Consider the following 16690-nt stretch of genomic DNA (forward strand, 5'->3'; position numbering starts at 1 on the left):
ACAACACGTCTTCTGCGGTCGAGCGAACGATGCTATCACTAGAACGACATAACTTCTTCGCTGACTAACTCCTCACTGACTGACTCCACAGAACACTTATACTACCATTTACAGAAGGGAAACTGTACCTTTGACAGTGGAACGGAAATAAGGGTAGCGGTGGCGTTGTGAACTAAAGTATCCGACCAACAGATGGCGCTGCGAACACTATCATCATCATTGCTTTGGGGCAATATGGCTGCCGCATTGCTGGTGGGTGCGGGTGGTCGCGGTGCTAGCCACCCTAGCGGTGCGCGCCCGCTTGTTCTGGGCGTTTATTCACTGCTGTCCGGGGGTTGTATTCGCGCGCGCGGCAGCCTATCGTTACTACAAATATTTCCGTTACGTCGCCAGGTGACCGAAAGGCCTCAACTGGCAAAAAACACGCCAAGCAAGTAAGCTTACATTGTTTATTGGCAATCGTGAATGTAGCAGTACACATGTAAACAAGCAGCACTGTCAGTTACAGAGTTGAACAATACATACAAGAAACAGAAATATCCATCTGCTTAATGAAAATTGCCAGCTGAAACTGAGCAACTCTATGTCTCTTGGCTCGTTCAGCATACCTCTTATAGTACGTAGAACGAAGCGTCAGACGATTTTCTCACTACACATGCGCGTTTGACGATTTGAGAGGTAATAAACAAACAGCATCAAAGCTCGCGAAAGATGCAGTGCCAGTAAGATTAGCCTCAGCCCGACGTATTATTTCGACAACACATTGGCGAGAGCCACTCGGCGCTGAAAAAAAAAAAAAGTGAAACCACACTGTTGTGCTAGCTATTCCTGTACATAACGTGTTCTCGTTATTGTGCTCAATATCCTTGTGTTCGTGCCTGCGCGCCGATCTTTTTACGATGAATTCCGACCATTTAGCTCAACTTTCAGTTCAGCTAAGCTCGTGTGTTCTGGGAAAACACCATTTACGGTATCACGTTGAAAAGGAAACTTGGTTCATGTTTCAAAAGAGGTTGCAGTGACAAACACCTGAGTTTAGTAACTGTTGGCGAATAAGGAAAGCCTTAGCCTGAATCCAACATTTCAGCAAGTCAACATTCCTGTGAAGGTTGTCACGGAAGACAAGTTTCGAGAAGTGAGCTACCCTTGCTCGCCCACTGTTTATCAACTGACGTATGTGATAGCGGATGCCTGCGCGTGTTCCTGAAAGCACTCATTTATAATAAAAAAATAATGATGTACCAGTGGACAGCACCGACAATAGACTGCACATGATGTGTGCACGCACAATAGAGACATTTGGAACAGTAGTATACTAGACAGCTAGGAAGTGCTGGAAGTCATAATAGCAATGTTGGAAAAATAGGCAGTGAGTAATCCTTTCTGTCAAATGTGTATAATTAGCTTCTTTATTTAATTGCTATGTTCTGCACTGAAAAATAAATAAATGAGTCCATTTTTTCTGGTGCCAGTGGTGCATAGTCGTGAAAGACACTGCTTAAACGATGGACGATTGCAGAAGCTGAATTTACATTTTCATTCTTCACTACCTCCTAACTGTCTGCCTCACTCTTAACACGGGTGTCACACAAAACTAATAAGGCGGCAATAGGGGCTAGTTGGCACGTCTTCATGCTTGTGTTGCTCTGCAGGTAGACTCGGACCAGAAAAAACGAGAAGAACACAAGGTGTTGCGCATCACCCTGTGTTGTTGTCGTTTTTTCTGGTCCGTGTCTACCTGCAGCGCATCACAAGCATGAACACAAAACTAGCCTTTTTTGGATATAAGCTCACGCCAATATCAAAGAAATAGCAGTTATTACACATTCAAATCTTTAACATGCACGAACACTGGCCAACTCTATTGAACTCTGATTATATCTATTGAGTGCACTCATTTATTTTTCTGTTAAAAATAAACATACTTTTAAAAACTCCGTGTCATGTGTCAGGTCTGTTATCTAGAACAAATATTTGCTACTTGTCTGTGGTTCCACTTCACATACAGAATAAATTGCTTGCACAAATGCAACGGTGCTGTACCCTCTTTTCTGGATGTGTCTGTTCACATATCATCCCATTAATGTATTGGCAAAGTTCATTGAATAAAACTAAAGACTAAATTTTCAAATGCTTTACAAATTCAACAGCCTGTTTCATAGAACACTGGCCAAAATGTCCTTATGCACATGCTTCTATTCTCCTACTCCCATCATCAAACGTTATTTATTCCAGAGTAGCGACCCGGAAACTATTCTCCAGGTGACCACTACACGAAATGTCTCGTTTAATGAAGGCACGGGTCTTCGCACACAGTTTCCTATTTTAGAACCTTCACAATGTCCCTCCCTACAAGGAATCGGTACACATAACTCTTTGTTTCAGCACTACTGTAGCTTTCCCTGCCATTCCTTTGCAACAGCCTTCACAATTGTCGCAAACTATATTCACTGGGAAAAACAAGTGCTGCTAAATATGCACTACTACTGGCCCACTTGCTACCAAGTTACATGTGATACTCTATGCAAAATTTCACACGTAGATTAAAGTACAGTATGTGCACCCCATCACATGCACTATCCAAGAAATTTGAAGCCAGCACATTTTTATTTTTTCTAAACTGAGTAATTCATGAAGCAAGAAGCAATAATTTGTGGACCCAATTTTGTACTGCTTCAACGTACCGTACACTATCACTGCTTTTCAGTATAAGGCTTGGATTTGTCTGCCTGGTAAACGTTGGTGGTGCATAGGTGACTCTTGAGCTTCTTACGACTTGGTGTGGGTAGCTTGGAAACCAATGATCTCTCTTTTGTCCAGTTTTCTGAGAAGAAAAAAAGTTGAGTCATGAGAAGAAGCAAGAAAGAAATGATGATAGACAAATTGATTCAATAAGTAAAGTGTCCACAACCATACCTTGTGAGAACTTTGGACAACGAATTTACTTTCAGTAGTGGAACATCCTCTGCTGACTTGAGGTAGGTTCAGAGATAAAGCATCCGAGCATGTGCTGATATGAGCAGTTTTTTGGAGGCTGTGGTTGGGTTGGAAGAGGAAAAAATACTGATTACTATGGTAGAAGCGTGAGTGGATTTGCGATTCATGTCTGAGAAGAATGTATATGAGAGCACTGCATTAGAAAAATAGTGTGCACATAACATTGCTTTGTTTGTGAATTTGTTTTAGTGGTGACCTTCAGTGGACCGTGTCTGACCAAGCCTCAATTAGAGGATACTAAGCTAGTTAATTGCACAACTCTATAAACTCATGGTATGTGCAAATGTAATATGTATGATTGTAAACTTACGAAAATGTATAAATGCATATACATACTATAAGTTCACTTGGCTCTATCATGCATTGGACTTATGAGCATTTATCTCAGAAGACTAATTTGTGCAGAAATAGGTAAAACTTATGCTGTGATCTGCGTTACAAAGTTTAGCAGTAAAGATATTTTTTTGCAAAAGTGAGAACGAAGTAAATAATCTTAGAAAATGTCATTGGAATCCACAAGCGGTGCATCGGATCAGCTGGACGAGTCGTAAAACCTTTTGAAATGACAAAAACCCTAGCGCATGCAAAGAAAAAAGAAAGCTATGTTCAAATTCAAAGCAGTGCATTTTCACTCACCGGTGCGCACACCCACATGGTGCCTGGTTATTCCGTTTTCGTAGGTAGTCTCCGAGCTCTTTGCTGGCATTCAATTTTCACGCTGGCAGCCGGTGAAGCGCCGCAGCTGACGTGATTCACAGGCTTTAGAGACGTTCGCTTTGTGGCAACGGCATGTTTGGCGCACGAACTCACATTGCTATATCAAAACTGATTTGAAACGGAGCTGCGTAACGCCGATCAAAGAAAACGAGCGCGGTACAATTTGAATGAAATAACCGACCAAAGCGCAATCGATGCCAATGGGCTGCTGCTTTTCGAGCGTCAGTGTAATCTCAATACTTGTCCTCAAACAATCAAGCTCTTGTATTAACTCTAGAAGTAACACAAAAACTGGTCCCTACTAGCTGTATGAAAAATGACACGGTAACTAAGCTTTTAACAATCTTCTGATACATTCTAAAATAAAATTTTCGGCCGCGTTGAGCGCCCCTAACACGGAAAACGCGAACTAACTTATCCGACCGCTAAAAGAGGAGTCAGTAGCTCCACTCTCCACGCATATCGATGGAACTCGCCGCGGTTGATTTTTTCGCCCTCTGCGGCGATCGCTGGAACTTGAGACTTTCCGGGGCCTGCTGACTCTCCGTCGCCGCGCGCTTGCATTTCCTGTATCGGCTCGCGCCTGGGTTCGGACGGGTTCGGAAGGTGCGTATGATTCGTCTGTGCGTAGCACAGCGAAAGCTTGGGAAAGGGCGAGATCCTCTCGCCGATTCGTCTGCGGAATCAGACGGCGCCGATGGCTCTGCTTTGCTTTCTCGAATATCCCGATCTTTCGCGTGCGTTGGCTGTGTAGCTGTGTCGGTGGCGTCTTCTGTGGAGAAGGGGCGCGCTCTCGGCGCCTTTTTATACTTGTGTTTTCGATGCGCGCGCTCTGTCGCGCACGAACCGTCGGCGCCAGGCTTTCATGCCGTCGTTCGAAATCGGCGACGTGCGCTTAGTTAAGCGCTCGTTTGCGACAAACATCGAGCACAAGTCCACTTTGGTAGAGGCCCGCGCCTTTCTCGCAGCTGCCAGTGCAGAATTAGTTGTCTGGCGCCCGCACGAAGGGGAAATAGCAGCCGCGAACTTCGTTCATCTCCTCACAGCAAAGCTGTGCAAAGCGCTGTCGTCTGCTCGGCTTCCCGCACGTACTGTCGGCGGCGCCCGCTAGATGGCTATCAGTGGCGCCTCTATAGGCGGTGCACAAGGCGTATAACACTGCATTTGCAGCATATTTAGGAAGGCCTAAGCATAGCCCAACGTTGGCACAGCCGTAGAGCTTCTCCTGGACACTTAGTGAGCGCGGTCTCGTACGAACTTGTCGTCGTCGACATCTCGCGAGAGTCAGCCTTCTTCATGGCAGGTTGCAGCTCACCGACGATTTCGCCTGGCGATCTCTGGAACGGACCGTGGGCTGCCGAGAGCTCGTGCATAGACGATGATGATGACGATGCGTTGAAACGTATAGAGACGTGCGCCTAAAATGGAGACCATGGTCGAGTATCGGAGGCAATGTAAAGGGAGGGGGGGGGAAGTAACTACAGACGCTTTCAATACTGAAGCATTATATGGAGAAGTGCGAATTCCAGGCCAAGCAAAAAAAAAAAAGTTGAGAAGTCATTTCACTCTGCAAACGTGGACGACCAACGAAGCTGTTTAGTCCACAACATAGAGGTGACACAGAATTTAAAGCCGTAGCCGATCACACAGCCTGCAACGAAACCCGAAATGTCTGTTCACAAATACTGATTGCTGTTTGCTGCCTGTGTGCATGTTGCAAGATATCAATAAAGTTGACTGAGAAGAAGAAAAAAATCACAGCATATCCACGGGCTGAATGATGATGAGTGGGGCGAAGCTACGGAGGGAATCATCTGTAAACCGTGAAACTCTTCCGTGAAATGCGCCCAGTACATAATATAAAGAGTGTGAAACATCGTGTATATATTAAACATCAAACTTTTATTGTACTGTTGGTTTACGTGGTCCCTTCATTATCACTTGTGATCGGTGAAATGCAAGGAAGAAGTCCGCTCCCGAGCGAAAGAGCGCCAAGAGCGACCGCATTCTCCGCTCGCCCTGTGCGAATTAAAGGCAAGGCTAGAGGGAAGACAGGACGCGCGTTCCACGACGCGAGGTCGGTAGCATGCCCAACGAAAGCCAACGGAACGCGATCGTGCAAGTGCTCCGGCTTCGCATCGCCTCATGGTTCCATTTAGCGTCCCTAAACCAAATATATTGCTCAAGGTGTGCCTTGCGTTTTTCGTAGAAATAATTTCTTTATCATGTACATTAAGACGAAAAGTTGAAAGCTCACTAGAGTGTATCGCCCGCAAAGTATGTCTTTTAGTGTGATTTAACTCTCGTACGGCAGGGTCCTCGCGCCGTTGCCGGTCCACCTCGCCCGTTGACGATCGGGCGAGGTGGCTACATACAACTACTACTACTACACTTTAAGAAAAACATCTGGCGTTCTTTCGTTCTGCTTTTACAAAACATCTGGCGTCTTTCGTTGGTTTATTTCATCAATCAACGGCGTTTTGAACAAAATTTTTATTGTTTAATCACGCACAGGAGAAATCTCACCAGGCACTACCTTGGAGGTAAACAATGGCTGCTAATGGGAATGAGAGACAGAAGAAGTCGGCTTTTAGCTAACACTTACACTTCTACTAACGTTTCCTACTGGAACATGCCAATGGCTGCTAATGGGGAATGAGAGACAGAATAATTCGGCTTTTAGTTAACGCGCACGCTGCGAATTGTTTATTGTTCAACAACGCACAGGAAAAATCTCCCACCGGCACCACCTTGGAGGTCAAGATCTGGTACTAGCGTTACGACTGGTTTCGCACTACTACGACCACGAGGGACGAACGGGTGCCGCCTTAAGGAGCTTCGCCCGATCGCTTCTCGGCCGTTTTCTCGCGCGAGTCACCAAGCCGGACGCGGGGTCACGTTACACCGACCCCACCCCGGGTTCTACTCAAGGGAGAAAGAGAGTTCTCGTGGCACCGCCGCCCCGCGCGCGCGACCACCGCCTCCAGCTTCCGGGCCTAGCAGCCCGGAGACCCACCACCACCCCTATGCCAGGAAGCATCAGGATCCCGGTCCGCACCTGCTGTCCCGGAGTCCCCTGCTGCCCTCCCTGGTGCCACCTGCTTCCGTGCGGCGCCTGCCTCGGCTGAGCCGCCCCGCCTACGAGGGTGCAGAGGAACTGCACGTAACCAGACCCACCAGATACGCCCCCCAGTCTCGCCGGCGGCCCGCCAGCGCGACACGTGGCAACACCCACCGAAATGGCAGCTTCAAGTAACCTCCCAGTGAGGGAGAATTGTTTTTTGTTTAATGCCCCTGAAGGGGATGTGTCAATTGACGATCTAATTGATGCTGTTGAGGAGACCGCAGGCGACGACAGCGTACTAGTGCTGCAGCACATGGGGGGCTCTAAGTTCCTCGTGTGTACCAGGAACGCCAGCCAAGCTACGAAGTTAATGGTTGCTGAAGGCTTTAAAATAAACCGCGAGCACGTCGCTGTCGAAGCCGTCGGTCCCCCGGTTACCTTTGTGAATGTTTACCGGTTTCCCGCCTACCTGCCCGATGAGGTGCTAGCTAATGCCCTCGCCCAGTACGGCAAAGTGAAAAGCGTCTCATTTGCTACTCTCGCAAACAGACAAAACAAGCTCAACGGCGTTCGTGTAGTGCGAATTGAGATGAGCAGACCGGTCCCTAATTTCAGCACTATTGCCGGGCACCGCGTTATGTGCGAATACCGGGGTATGCGCCGAGTGTGCGCTAGGTGCAGCGAACCGGGGCACATGGCATCAGCCTGTACCGCCGCGTACTGCAAGCGTTGCGGCGTCTTCGGCCATGAAACCGAGGGGTGTGTGGAAGAGTGCAAACGGTGTGGCGGGAGGCACGGCACGCGCGAGTGCTTCCGTAAGCGCTCTTACGTTGCCGCGGCGCGTGGCTTCCCGTCCGAGACGAGGACCACCACAAGCGCTACACAACCAGGTAGCCCGCGGTCTCTCACGGCCGCGTCGTCTTCGTCGGGGCTCCAAGTGCTGAGGCCGAGGCCACGCCCCCTTATGCCAATGAACGCTCCCGATTCCGAGGTGATCCAGGCTTCACAGGAGAGAAACGACATCCGCCTCTCCCCCACGTCCCCCTCACCTCCGGCCGCTGGTGCTGAAACCAATGACGAGACGAGTATGTCAAGCTCCGAAGGCGACAGGGATGAATCAAGTGGCCTCTAATCCGGCTCCCCGGAATCCACGCGTGATTCTTGGGACATTTCGCAGGCACCGAGCTCGGAGCAAGAAGTCCCCGAAGACGAGCACGCCCCATCCGACAACGCGGCGACCCCCCCGGGACTTGATGACGTCAACTTCCCGCCGCTCGCGGCTGCGACAACCGCCCCACCCAATCTGGACGAAGCGCCCATTGTGAGCCGCGGCTACTACCCACTACCTGACTCTGAGCACCCCCCTCCGGGTCCGTTACCCCCCGCCGTGACGCAGACACCTGGCCCAACTTCAGGAGACCCTACTCCCGCTGCCACACCCATGGCACAGTCAGGCCTCGTGAGGCGCGACCGTTCGCGCTCAAGGTCCCCACTAAGAGGAGACACCATGGCAGCCACCGCTGAGTCGAGCCACCCCCCGAGCCTTGACAACAAGCACCGCCGCCCTAAAACACACGACCTCAGCAGCGACAGTGACGCGCCTCCGACCGCCAAGTCCCAGAAGCTGGGTACACCCCCTTCGGGGAAAGGGCATCCACCGCCGGGTGCCGGCGGGAAACGTTAACTGGGCTCCGCGACCGGTCGGCCCGCTCGCCTCCCCCCCCCCCTTTTTTTTTTTTGTCGCGGTCCCTCAGGATATGTCGCTTTTTACGTTCGCAACATGGAACGTCAGAGGCTTCCGGGACAAGGCCAAACAAAGGGACATCCTAGCTTTCGCTCAGGCCCATGGCATCGATATCCTGTTCATCCAGGAAACTAACTTCCGTTCCCCCCTGGACGTCTCTAGCTTCCGACGCGAGTTTCAGGTAGACGCCTTTTTCTCTTTAACAAATTCGCGGGCTTGCGGCGTTGGAGTCATTTTTGTTTCAGGCCGTTTCCGTCACAAGGCGTTCTGCACCTTCGGCGTGAACGGCAGAACACTCCTGCTAGACCTCTTCATAAATGGGAAGCGATGTCGTTTCGTGAACGTTTACGCCCCGGCAAAGAGGGCTGACACCAATCCTTTTTTTTCAAGCGTTACGCGCGTACCTCTCGGAGCCTCTCCCACACGTAATTCTGGGCGATTTTAACTGCGTCATCGACTCGCAGCGGGACGTGAGGGGGCCGGGCCGAGGCGGGTCCACTTATCACGCCAGAGAACTCAGGAAGGTTTTGACGCACTTCAGCCTGACGGACGCCTGGTTGCACACGCGCGGCGATGTTTTCGTCCCGACACGCACCTCCCAGCTATCAGCGAGCAGACTAGATCGGACCTACCTGCCCGACTTCCTTCTCCCTTCGGTGGTCGCGTGCGAGGTCCTCTCTCCCCCCGCCGATCTAGTAAGCAGATCAGATCACCTCCCGCTCGCAACCACGCTGAGCGGGTCCCCCGGAGCCAGCAGAAGCGACCAGGGCTGGCGCCTCGACGCGGCCTTGTTACAAGATGAGGAAAGCGTCGAGCGTATTAGAAAGCGACTGCGGGCATCTGTGGCGACTGCGCCGGGCATGACCCCACGCACCTGGGACGCCTTAAAGGTGGAGTGGAAGGCAATCCTGCAAGAAGAAGGCAGGGAGAGAAAGCGGCGTATCACGGCCAGGATCAATAAGACGTTACGCAGGATTAGAATCGTCAAAGGGGCTGAGACACTTACGCTGTGCATGCAGAATTACCTCATCACGTTGGAAGCCGAGTACATCCGATTATTACAACAGCGAGCGGCTAGACCGCCGGGGGGGTGGGGCAAGGCACCCAACCAGGCTGATGAGTATCTTAACGAGGTATGCGGCAACGGCAGCGTACGCATCACTCGCGTGAAACGTCCGGACGGCTCACTCGCAACCGATCCGGACGAGATTACCGACATCTTCCGAGATCACTTCGCGGCCGTATTCCGGAGCGCGGAACCAGACGGCGGACCGGGTGACATGCGGAGCACAGAAGAGGTCTGCCGGAACCTCGTGCGTCTGAGCGAGGAGGAAGTCGCACTGCTTGACAGCGAAGTGCCTGCTGAGGAAGTATTTACCACCATCAAAAGCATGCCCCCCAACTCCGCCCCTGGCACTGACGGCCTAACCGCCAACTTCTACGCGACCTTTTTTGATGAGCTTGAGGGCCCTCTCGTGGAAATGATCAACATGGTGGTCACGCGCCAAACAAAGCCAAAGTCATTTGGAGAAGGGAGAATCGCACTGCTGCTGAAAGAAGGAGCCCCGCAGGAGGAGCCGTCGGCGTGGCGGCCCATTTCATTGTTAAACGTCGACTACAAGATTGTAGCTTCCTTGCTAAACTCACGCCTGAAACTCCTCCTGCCAAACATCATCTCCCCCCAGCAGGCTTGTGCGGTTCCAGGACGTTCCATGTACGCTAACTTGACCGCACAAGGGACGTATTCGAGTATATGACAGCGAAGTCCCTCTCGGGAGCCTTTGTTTCCCTAGACCAAGCGAAGGCTTTCGACCGGGTCAGGCATCGATACTTGCTCGACGTTTTACGCCACTTTGGGTTTCCGGCAAGCTTCGTCGACCTCATTTCGTCCCTATACAGCAACTTGACGTGTCACGTGGTTGTGAACGGCAACCCAACACACAACTTCGTCTATGAAAGGGGGATCCGTCAGGGGTGCCCGCTGGGACCCACCCTCTTCATTCTCTCGCTCGAGCCACTCATAAGAAACATCGAGCAAAACGAGCATATCAGAGGCTTTCCCCTGACTGGTGAGGACGAGGTCAAGGTAATGGCCTACGCTGATGACGTTTCCTTGTACGTCAGGGACCCTGCAAGCCTCCAGAAGTTCTGGACAACGTTCGCATCCTATGCGGAGGTCTCGGGCGCGGAACTGAACAAGGGAAAATGCAAGGCACTACTGTTTGGCAAGTTCCCTCACGAAACCCTGGGCGATCTCGAAATCGTAGACGTGGTCAAGGTGCTGGGCATATACTTCTGCTGTGGCGGCGTCGCAGAGACAACGTGGAAGCGGGCGATAGAACGAGCACGAGCGGCAATTGCGCGTCTCAGCTTCAAGGACCTCACACTTCGTGAGAAGGCCGTGGCTGCGAAGACCACCATTTGCGCCTTCGCTTACTACGCTAGCAGGATAGCAGTTATGCCCACCAAAACGGCTTCACAGGTGACAAAAATGCTCGGGTCTTTCCTATGGGAGGGCAAGCCAGCACCCGTGCGACGCACTCTCCTGCAACTCCCAGAAAGCGAAGGCGGCCTCGGCCTCACTCACGCACTAACGATCAGCAAAGTCCTCGCTCTAAAAACGGCTAGAGCCCTCTTTCGCTCTAGCGACTATGTGGGGAGAGGCCTCATGCGCTACTGGAGCAGCACGAGCGCAGCCTTCCTCGACGCCGACCGACCACTTGGCCCTCTCGCGGAGACGCCCTCGCCTTTCTACAAGGCAGCCGCGAACACGATGCGGATGCTCCAAAGGGAGGCCCCCGACTGCGACGTGGACGAAGTCCCGCCTGCCCGCATCGCGGAGGAGGTCGCGAGACACCAGATAAGCGATGAAGAGAGGCAGATGTCTCGCAAGTGGAAAAAGAAAGCGTCCAAGGACGGGCGAGGAACACCCAGGTTGGCGCAGGACTTCGCGTGGCGTAAAACCTGGGGGGTGTTACCAACCCGTCAGCGGCTTCACAAGTTCGGTATAGTGCCGTCGCCCCGCTGCCCGAACTGCCGGGCCGACGAAACGCTGGCGCACGCCCTGATGGAGTGCCCCGCAGCCAAGCCTGTTTGGCGACTCGTAGCAAGCGACTTCAAAATCCGCCCCCCTCCGGCGCTCAACAGGAACAAGGGCGCGTTCGCCAAACTGGTCGTGATGTGCACCTTATTCTCCATTTGGAAACGCCGCTGCTTAGCCGAGGCGAGGCGGAAACCTACGAGAGCGGCCTACCCAACCTTGTCCCGTGTTCGAGAGATGATCTGGCGACATCTCTCGGAACAACTTGAGTCCAGCGGCGAGGAGAAGTTTCTCCGCCGCTGGCACACACGGTGTTTTTTGATGCGGCAAGGCAAGCTGCAAATCCCAATCACCGCCTTTTAACTCACCCACTTCTACCCCCCCCTCAAGTCAGATGGGTGGGAGCCTCAGAAGCCTAATGATACCAGTTTATCCTTCTAGTATTATTCCCGCCCCGGAGCGGCCGGGAACGATCACCCTCTACCCCCCCCCCCTTCCGCCGCCTTTAAGGGCTCGCTAGCGGGACTCAAGGAGAGCAGTGGCGCGCTAACCCCCCCCCCTCACCCCCTCCCCCCGCGTGCCTGATGTTATGGGTGCACACCCAGGCCCCGATTTACCCTGACGGCGTATGCTTATGTGGTGAATGAACACAAATTCAATCTGAATGTACATAGTTTTTATGAATAATCTGAATGTATAGGCATTTCAAAATGCATATTGAACAAACTTTGTATAATGATGTCGCGAGTGTCTTACCACCGTTGTACGGCTCCCGCTTCTTGCTCACCCTATGTTCACGCGTTTCCTGCCCTTCAGTTCGGGCGCTGTGTTAGTATAAGTTACAAGGTGTCCAGGCGACCCTGTTCTGTGTAACCATGTGAAGAGTTACTTGTCAATAAAAATTCCCTTTGTTCGCCCCTAAAAGCGATATCTTGCGGCCTTGGTTCATGCGGGCGTACACAGTGACACAGTCTTGCACCCGAGCGCGTAGCAGTGATTTAAACGCTGTTCCCTTTTTTTTGTCAGTGATGTGCAGCGCAACTCGCAGACGCGAACGCAAGCGAGTCGGCACATGGCAACTTTCCTCGGCGCGGCCGGGCAAGAGGGTAGAAGCGCGCGTTCTTTCATTTACTCGTGTCGCGTCCACGGCCGTGTTCAAAATTATGCGACGCCAGCGCCGCCGCTACTTTCTTCAAAAGAGGGGACACCGGTTTGCATGGTGCGCCGGCTTTGGTTGCGCCACTGAAAATATTCTAGTACACTCTAAACCTACTACGCAAAAACGAGCGACGCCATTTGCATCTGAAAATGCGCAAAACCGTTGGCCCATGTTACCAGACTGCCTGCATGTGCCCGCTGTTTCTGAAAATAAACGAAAAAAATTGGCCCCTCAACCACATACCCAAGACTAAAGTTTGATTAAAGTAGTCTACTAATTTAATTCGAGACAAATAAAATTAAAACTAATAAAAATAAACGTTTCATTAATTTTTTGTTTTCATTATTTGTCCCCCCCCCCTCACCTAGTAGCGCTTTAATCAAACGCGAGTGTTGATGTTTGTCGCAATAGGTTTCCGACCACTTTTCGTTCCGACTGTCGCGACCTATTTAGATTGACCTTGCTGTTACCACTCGATGTGCGCTCGAGTGTTGCGAGCGGTGGAGAGGGTGAAGCGAGAGAGAGGTGACACGTTCAGACATGCACTGCGAGGGGAGCGTGAAGTCAACGCGCAACTGCGGCGTCACCTACTTGGCACCGCTTAACACCTACGGCGAGGGGAGCGCGTTGCGGCGCGCTCGTGCGGACGCACGGAGTGACAGCGTTACACAGGCTAGTCAAAGAGATGCTTCGCATCTAAAAACTGTATTTATGTCCTGCAGGACGCGCTTAGCGCGTAGCGGGCGTCCAGCGCTGCTGGACAGCCCATTGCTGGTCGGCGAGAAGCGAGCTTCTGAGGGACGTCTCCCACTTGTATGAGGTGGAAGCCAGGCCCGTAGCCCGGGGAGGGCTAGGGCCCCTCCCCCCTGAAATTTTGGTGAAGTATGTGTTTTTCCATAAAATAAATAAATAAATAAATAGATAATAATAATAATATTAATAATAGGTGTTTTTCTCAAAAAGTCAAGGTTTTCAGCAAGTGGGGCCCCTCGAAAAATTTCCTGGCTACGGGCCTGGTGGGAGCCGTCGCTTTGTGCCATGTCACGCTGAGGACAAAGCATGAGGCACATTTTGCCGTTATTTGCGAGATTAGCTGTTTGTTTAGCCACGCATTCTAAGCCTAACGCGCTGAGAATTTGATAACGGTTTTATGAAGTTAGCGCAATATAGTCGCGAATACATTGCTGTCCAAGCGTCAGCACAATCATCTGAAGCAAATACAAGCGTCCATAGGCGTGCGCAGGGTTCCTCATCAGGGGGGGGGGGCGAAGGTTCATAGCAGCGCCCCCTCCCCTACTAAGTCAATGTATCGGGTTGATTTCGCCCTCCCCCTCTTCGGTGACTGCGGGGGTCAATGTATAGCGCAGATTTTGCGCCCTCCCCCCTGTTAGGTAACTAGGGGGTGAATGTATCGTGCAGATTTTTTTACCCTCCCCCTCCTGGGTGACTGGGAGGGCCAATGTATCGGGAAGGCCTTGCGCCTCTCCCCTCTTAGGTGACTAGGGGGGTCAATGTGTCGGGCAGATTTTGCGCCCCCTCCCCCCTCTTAGGTGACTAGGGTGTCAATGTATCGGGCAGATGTTGCGCCCCCTCCCTCTTAGGTGACCAGGGGTGTCAAAGTATCGGGCAGATTTTGCGCCTCCCCCCCCCACCTTTAGGTGACTAAGGTGTCAATGTATCGGGCAGATTTGGCACCCCCCACCCCTCTTAGGTGACTAGGGGGCTGAATGTATCCGGCAGATCATGAGCCCCCCCCCCTATTGGGTGACTAGGGGGGTCAATGTATCGGGCTCATATCGTGTAGTTATTGTGCTTAAGTGCAAAATACTTCGGAAATAAAAACACGGAAAGTGGTTTAGAATTTTTTTTTTGCATTTAAAAGGACACAGCCGTCCTACGCTATTGAAGTCTACGGCTTCTCACGTTAGTCAACCAGTGTGCAGTAAATACTTAACCGCTCTGTATAGTTTACTTGACCCTCCGTCTAAATTTGTACAAACGGTCACATAATTCCGGCAGTTCGTGCACAGAGTACAGGCGTTCTTACTCCAGCGCCGTCCAAACGGTCGCAGAGTAGCAGACGAACAGGTTATAGGTAGCGCCACCTACGGCGAGCGGTTGAACGAGAGAGGGGACGCGCGCTCCCATAGGACCCCCGCTATCTGCAGGTCAGGAGTACAGTAGGTCGTAGCCAGGGCGACGCTGAGCAGACGATGCGATGCGGATGAATACATGTGGAGGGGCTAATCGCCCTTCCTATAGATGGCTTGCACGTGACGTCATGGACGCAGCTTCTGAAAGGAACTGGGACTCCACGATGGCGGCTTTGATGACAGGCAAGTTGCGTCTATGTAAAAACGACCCGGCAGGAACGTCTCTGTGCGTGAATAATGAAAGAACCTGCATGTGATGTTTTGATAACATTATTGTGACGTCGGAAACGTCGCGTCCCCACATGCTGGTGCTCCAACACGGCGTTTTCGGTGACGTCAGTGCAAGCCATCTACCTGTAGCCTTCACAGTGCTGAAGGAAACTTCTGAGATGGAATATAGTTGCGCTAGGGTTTACATCGGCCAAACGCGCCGCTGCATAAACGACAGAATTAGGGACCATGGGCTTTCCGTGAAAAATAAACGTTCAGCACATTTGCCCGTGCACTGAGGTTCCTGCAAGTTTGAGCCTCGGTTTTCCAGTGTATCCGTTCTTGGAAGGAGCAACAATAACCTAGCGCGTGAAATCATGGAAGCATACTACATTAAAAAGAAGAGAGATATGTGTGTAAGTGACACATCTGTTCTGCGTGGTGGTGAATTTAGTTTCCTCGAATCTTTCTTCGATTAAGTCGTTTTTGTCATTCTTGTCGCGCGTATTTTGACGAGCATGTGAGACAATGTGCGCGCGCATGGTTGCTACGGCTATATATGACGCTGAAGTTCTGAGAATATAGTTAGTTGCGAGTGACGCCCTTTTCTGTTCTGTCCTAATTTTTTCCTCGATGGTACGCGTCTTTTTGTATTTCAGTAATATAGTTCCGTTATGCTGGGGCAAATCCTAAGACATGCATCCATTCCAGTGGCTAGTAAGAAGGCCACGACTGCTTTTAGAACCACAATTGTGCTGCTGACGTCAGGCCAAGGACATAACACAACCTCATCGATGAATGGCCTACTATGATATTGTCCAATCGTGAAGATCAGTGTCAGACGTTCTCGTGCGTATACGCTGGACAGGCGCAAAATATACGTTCAAGTGCTTCAGGTAACTGACAATGACCACAATCGGGACCAGTGTCACTGACGGATTGTAATTGACGGATTGTAACTTGTGCTCCGTTGTAAAAAAAAGTCAGTTTCGCCGCAAGGGCGAAGCAATGAATGTGATAGCAAGAAAAGCGGCCAGTGATGGACGCGCTGCTACGCTGCAAAAACATCTACCCCCCGGCAGCAACCAGCGCGCGAGCAGACAGCGGAAGGGCAAGGCAAATATTAGAAGAGGCGAGCGAGCTGGCCGACGACATCTAAATGCGCCCGTTGCGCTCCTCGCGCCATCTCGCTGGTAATGAAGAAACGCTTATAAACGCCTGCCATCTCTGGGTCCTGCCAGCGGTAAAGGGTTTGTATATAACGCTCTCCTTTAGCTGTGAGAAGGATCTGCGCTTTGTGGCGTACTGGTTAGTGCCACGCGCTGCGGAGAGAGAAAGGTCGCTGGTTCGATTCCGCGCATCGGAAGCATTTTCTGAATTATTTTTCTTTGGCACTTGTATATATATATATATATATATATATATATATATATATATATATATATATATATATATATATATATATATACATACTTATACATATACGGCAAATGACGGTGGCGGCAAAAACCAGCGGAGACTATCCATATAATTTCTATCGCAATAAAACTATCATCATGATGAACCGGCACGCGCCCTCTTCATGCTCTTTACGGTGAATATGTTT

General features: G+C 51.1%; 1 protein-coding gene across 1 annotated transcript; it reads left to right on the forward strand.

Moving 5' to 3' along the window:
- The first annotated feature begins 5137 nt into the window (after nt 1-5137).
- Nucleotides 5138-8462, forward strand: LOC119375954 (uncharacterized). The gene is made up of 3 exons (XM_037645971.1): nt 5138-5163; nt 6646-6877; nt 7956-8462. Exons 1-3 carry the CDS (start codon nt 5138-5140, stop codon nt 8460-8462), a joined length of 765 nt encoding a protein of 254 aa, XP_037501899.1.
- The last annotated feature ends 8228 nt before the right edge of the window (nt 8463-16690 follow it).

The sequence above is a fragment of the Rhipicephalus sanguineus genome, unplaced genomic scaffold (assembly GCF_013339695.2).
Source record: "Rhipicephalus sanguineus isolate Rsan-2018 unplaced genomic scaffold, BIME_Rsan_1.4 Seq10393, whole genome shotgun sequence".
NCBI classification, from domain to species: domain Eukaryota; kingdom Metazoa; phylum Arthropoda; class Arachnida; order Ixodida; family Ixodidae; genus Rhipicephalus; species Rhipicephalus sanguineus.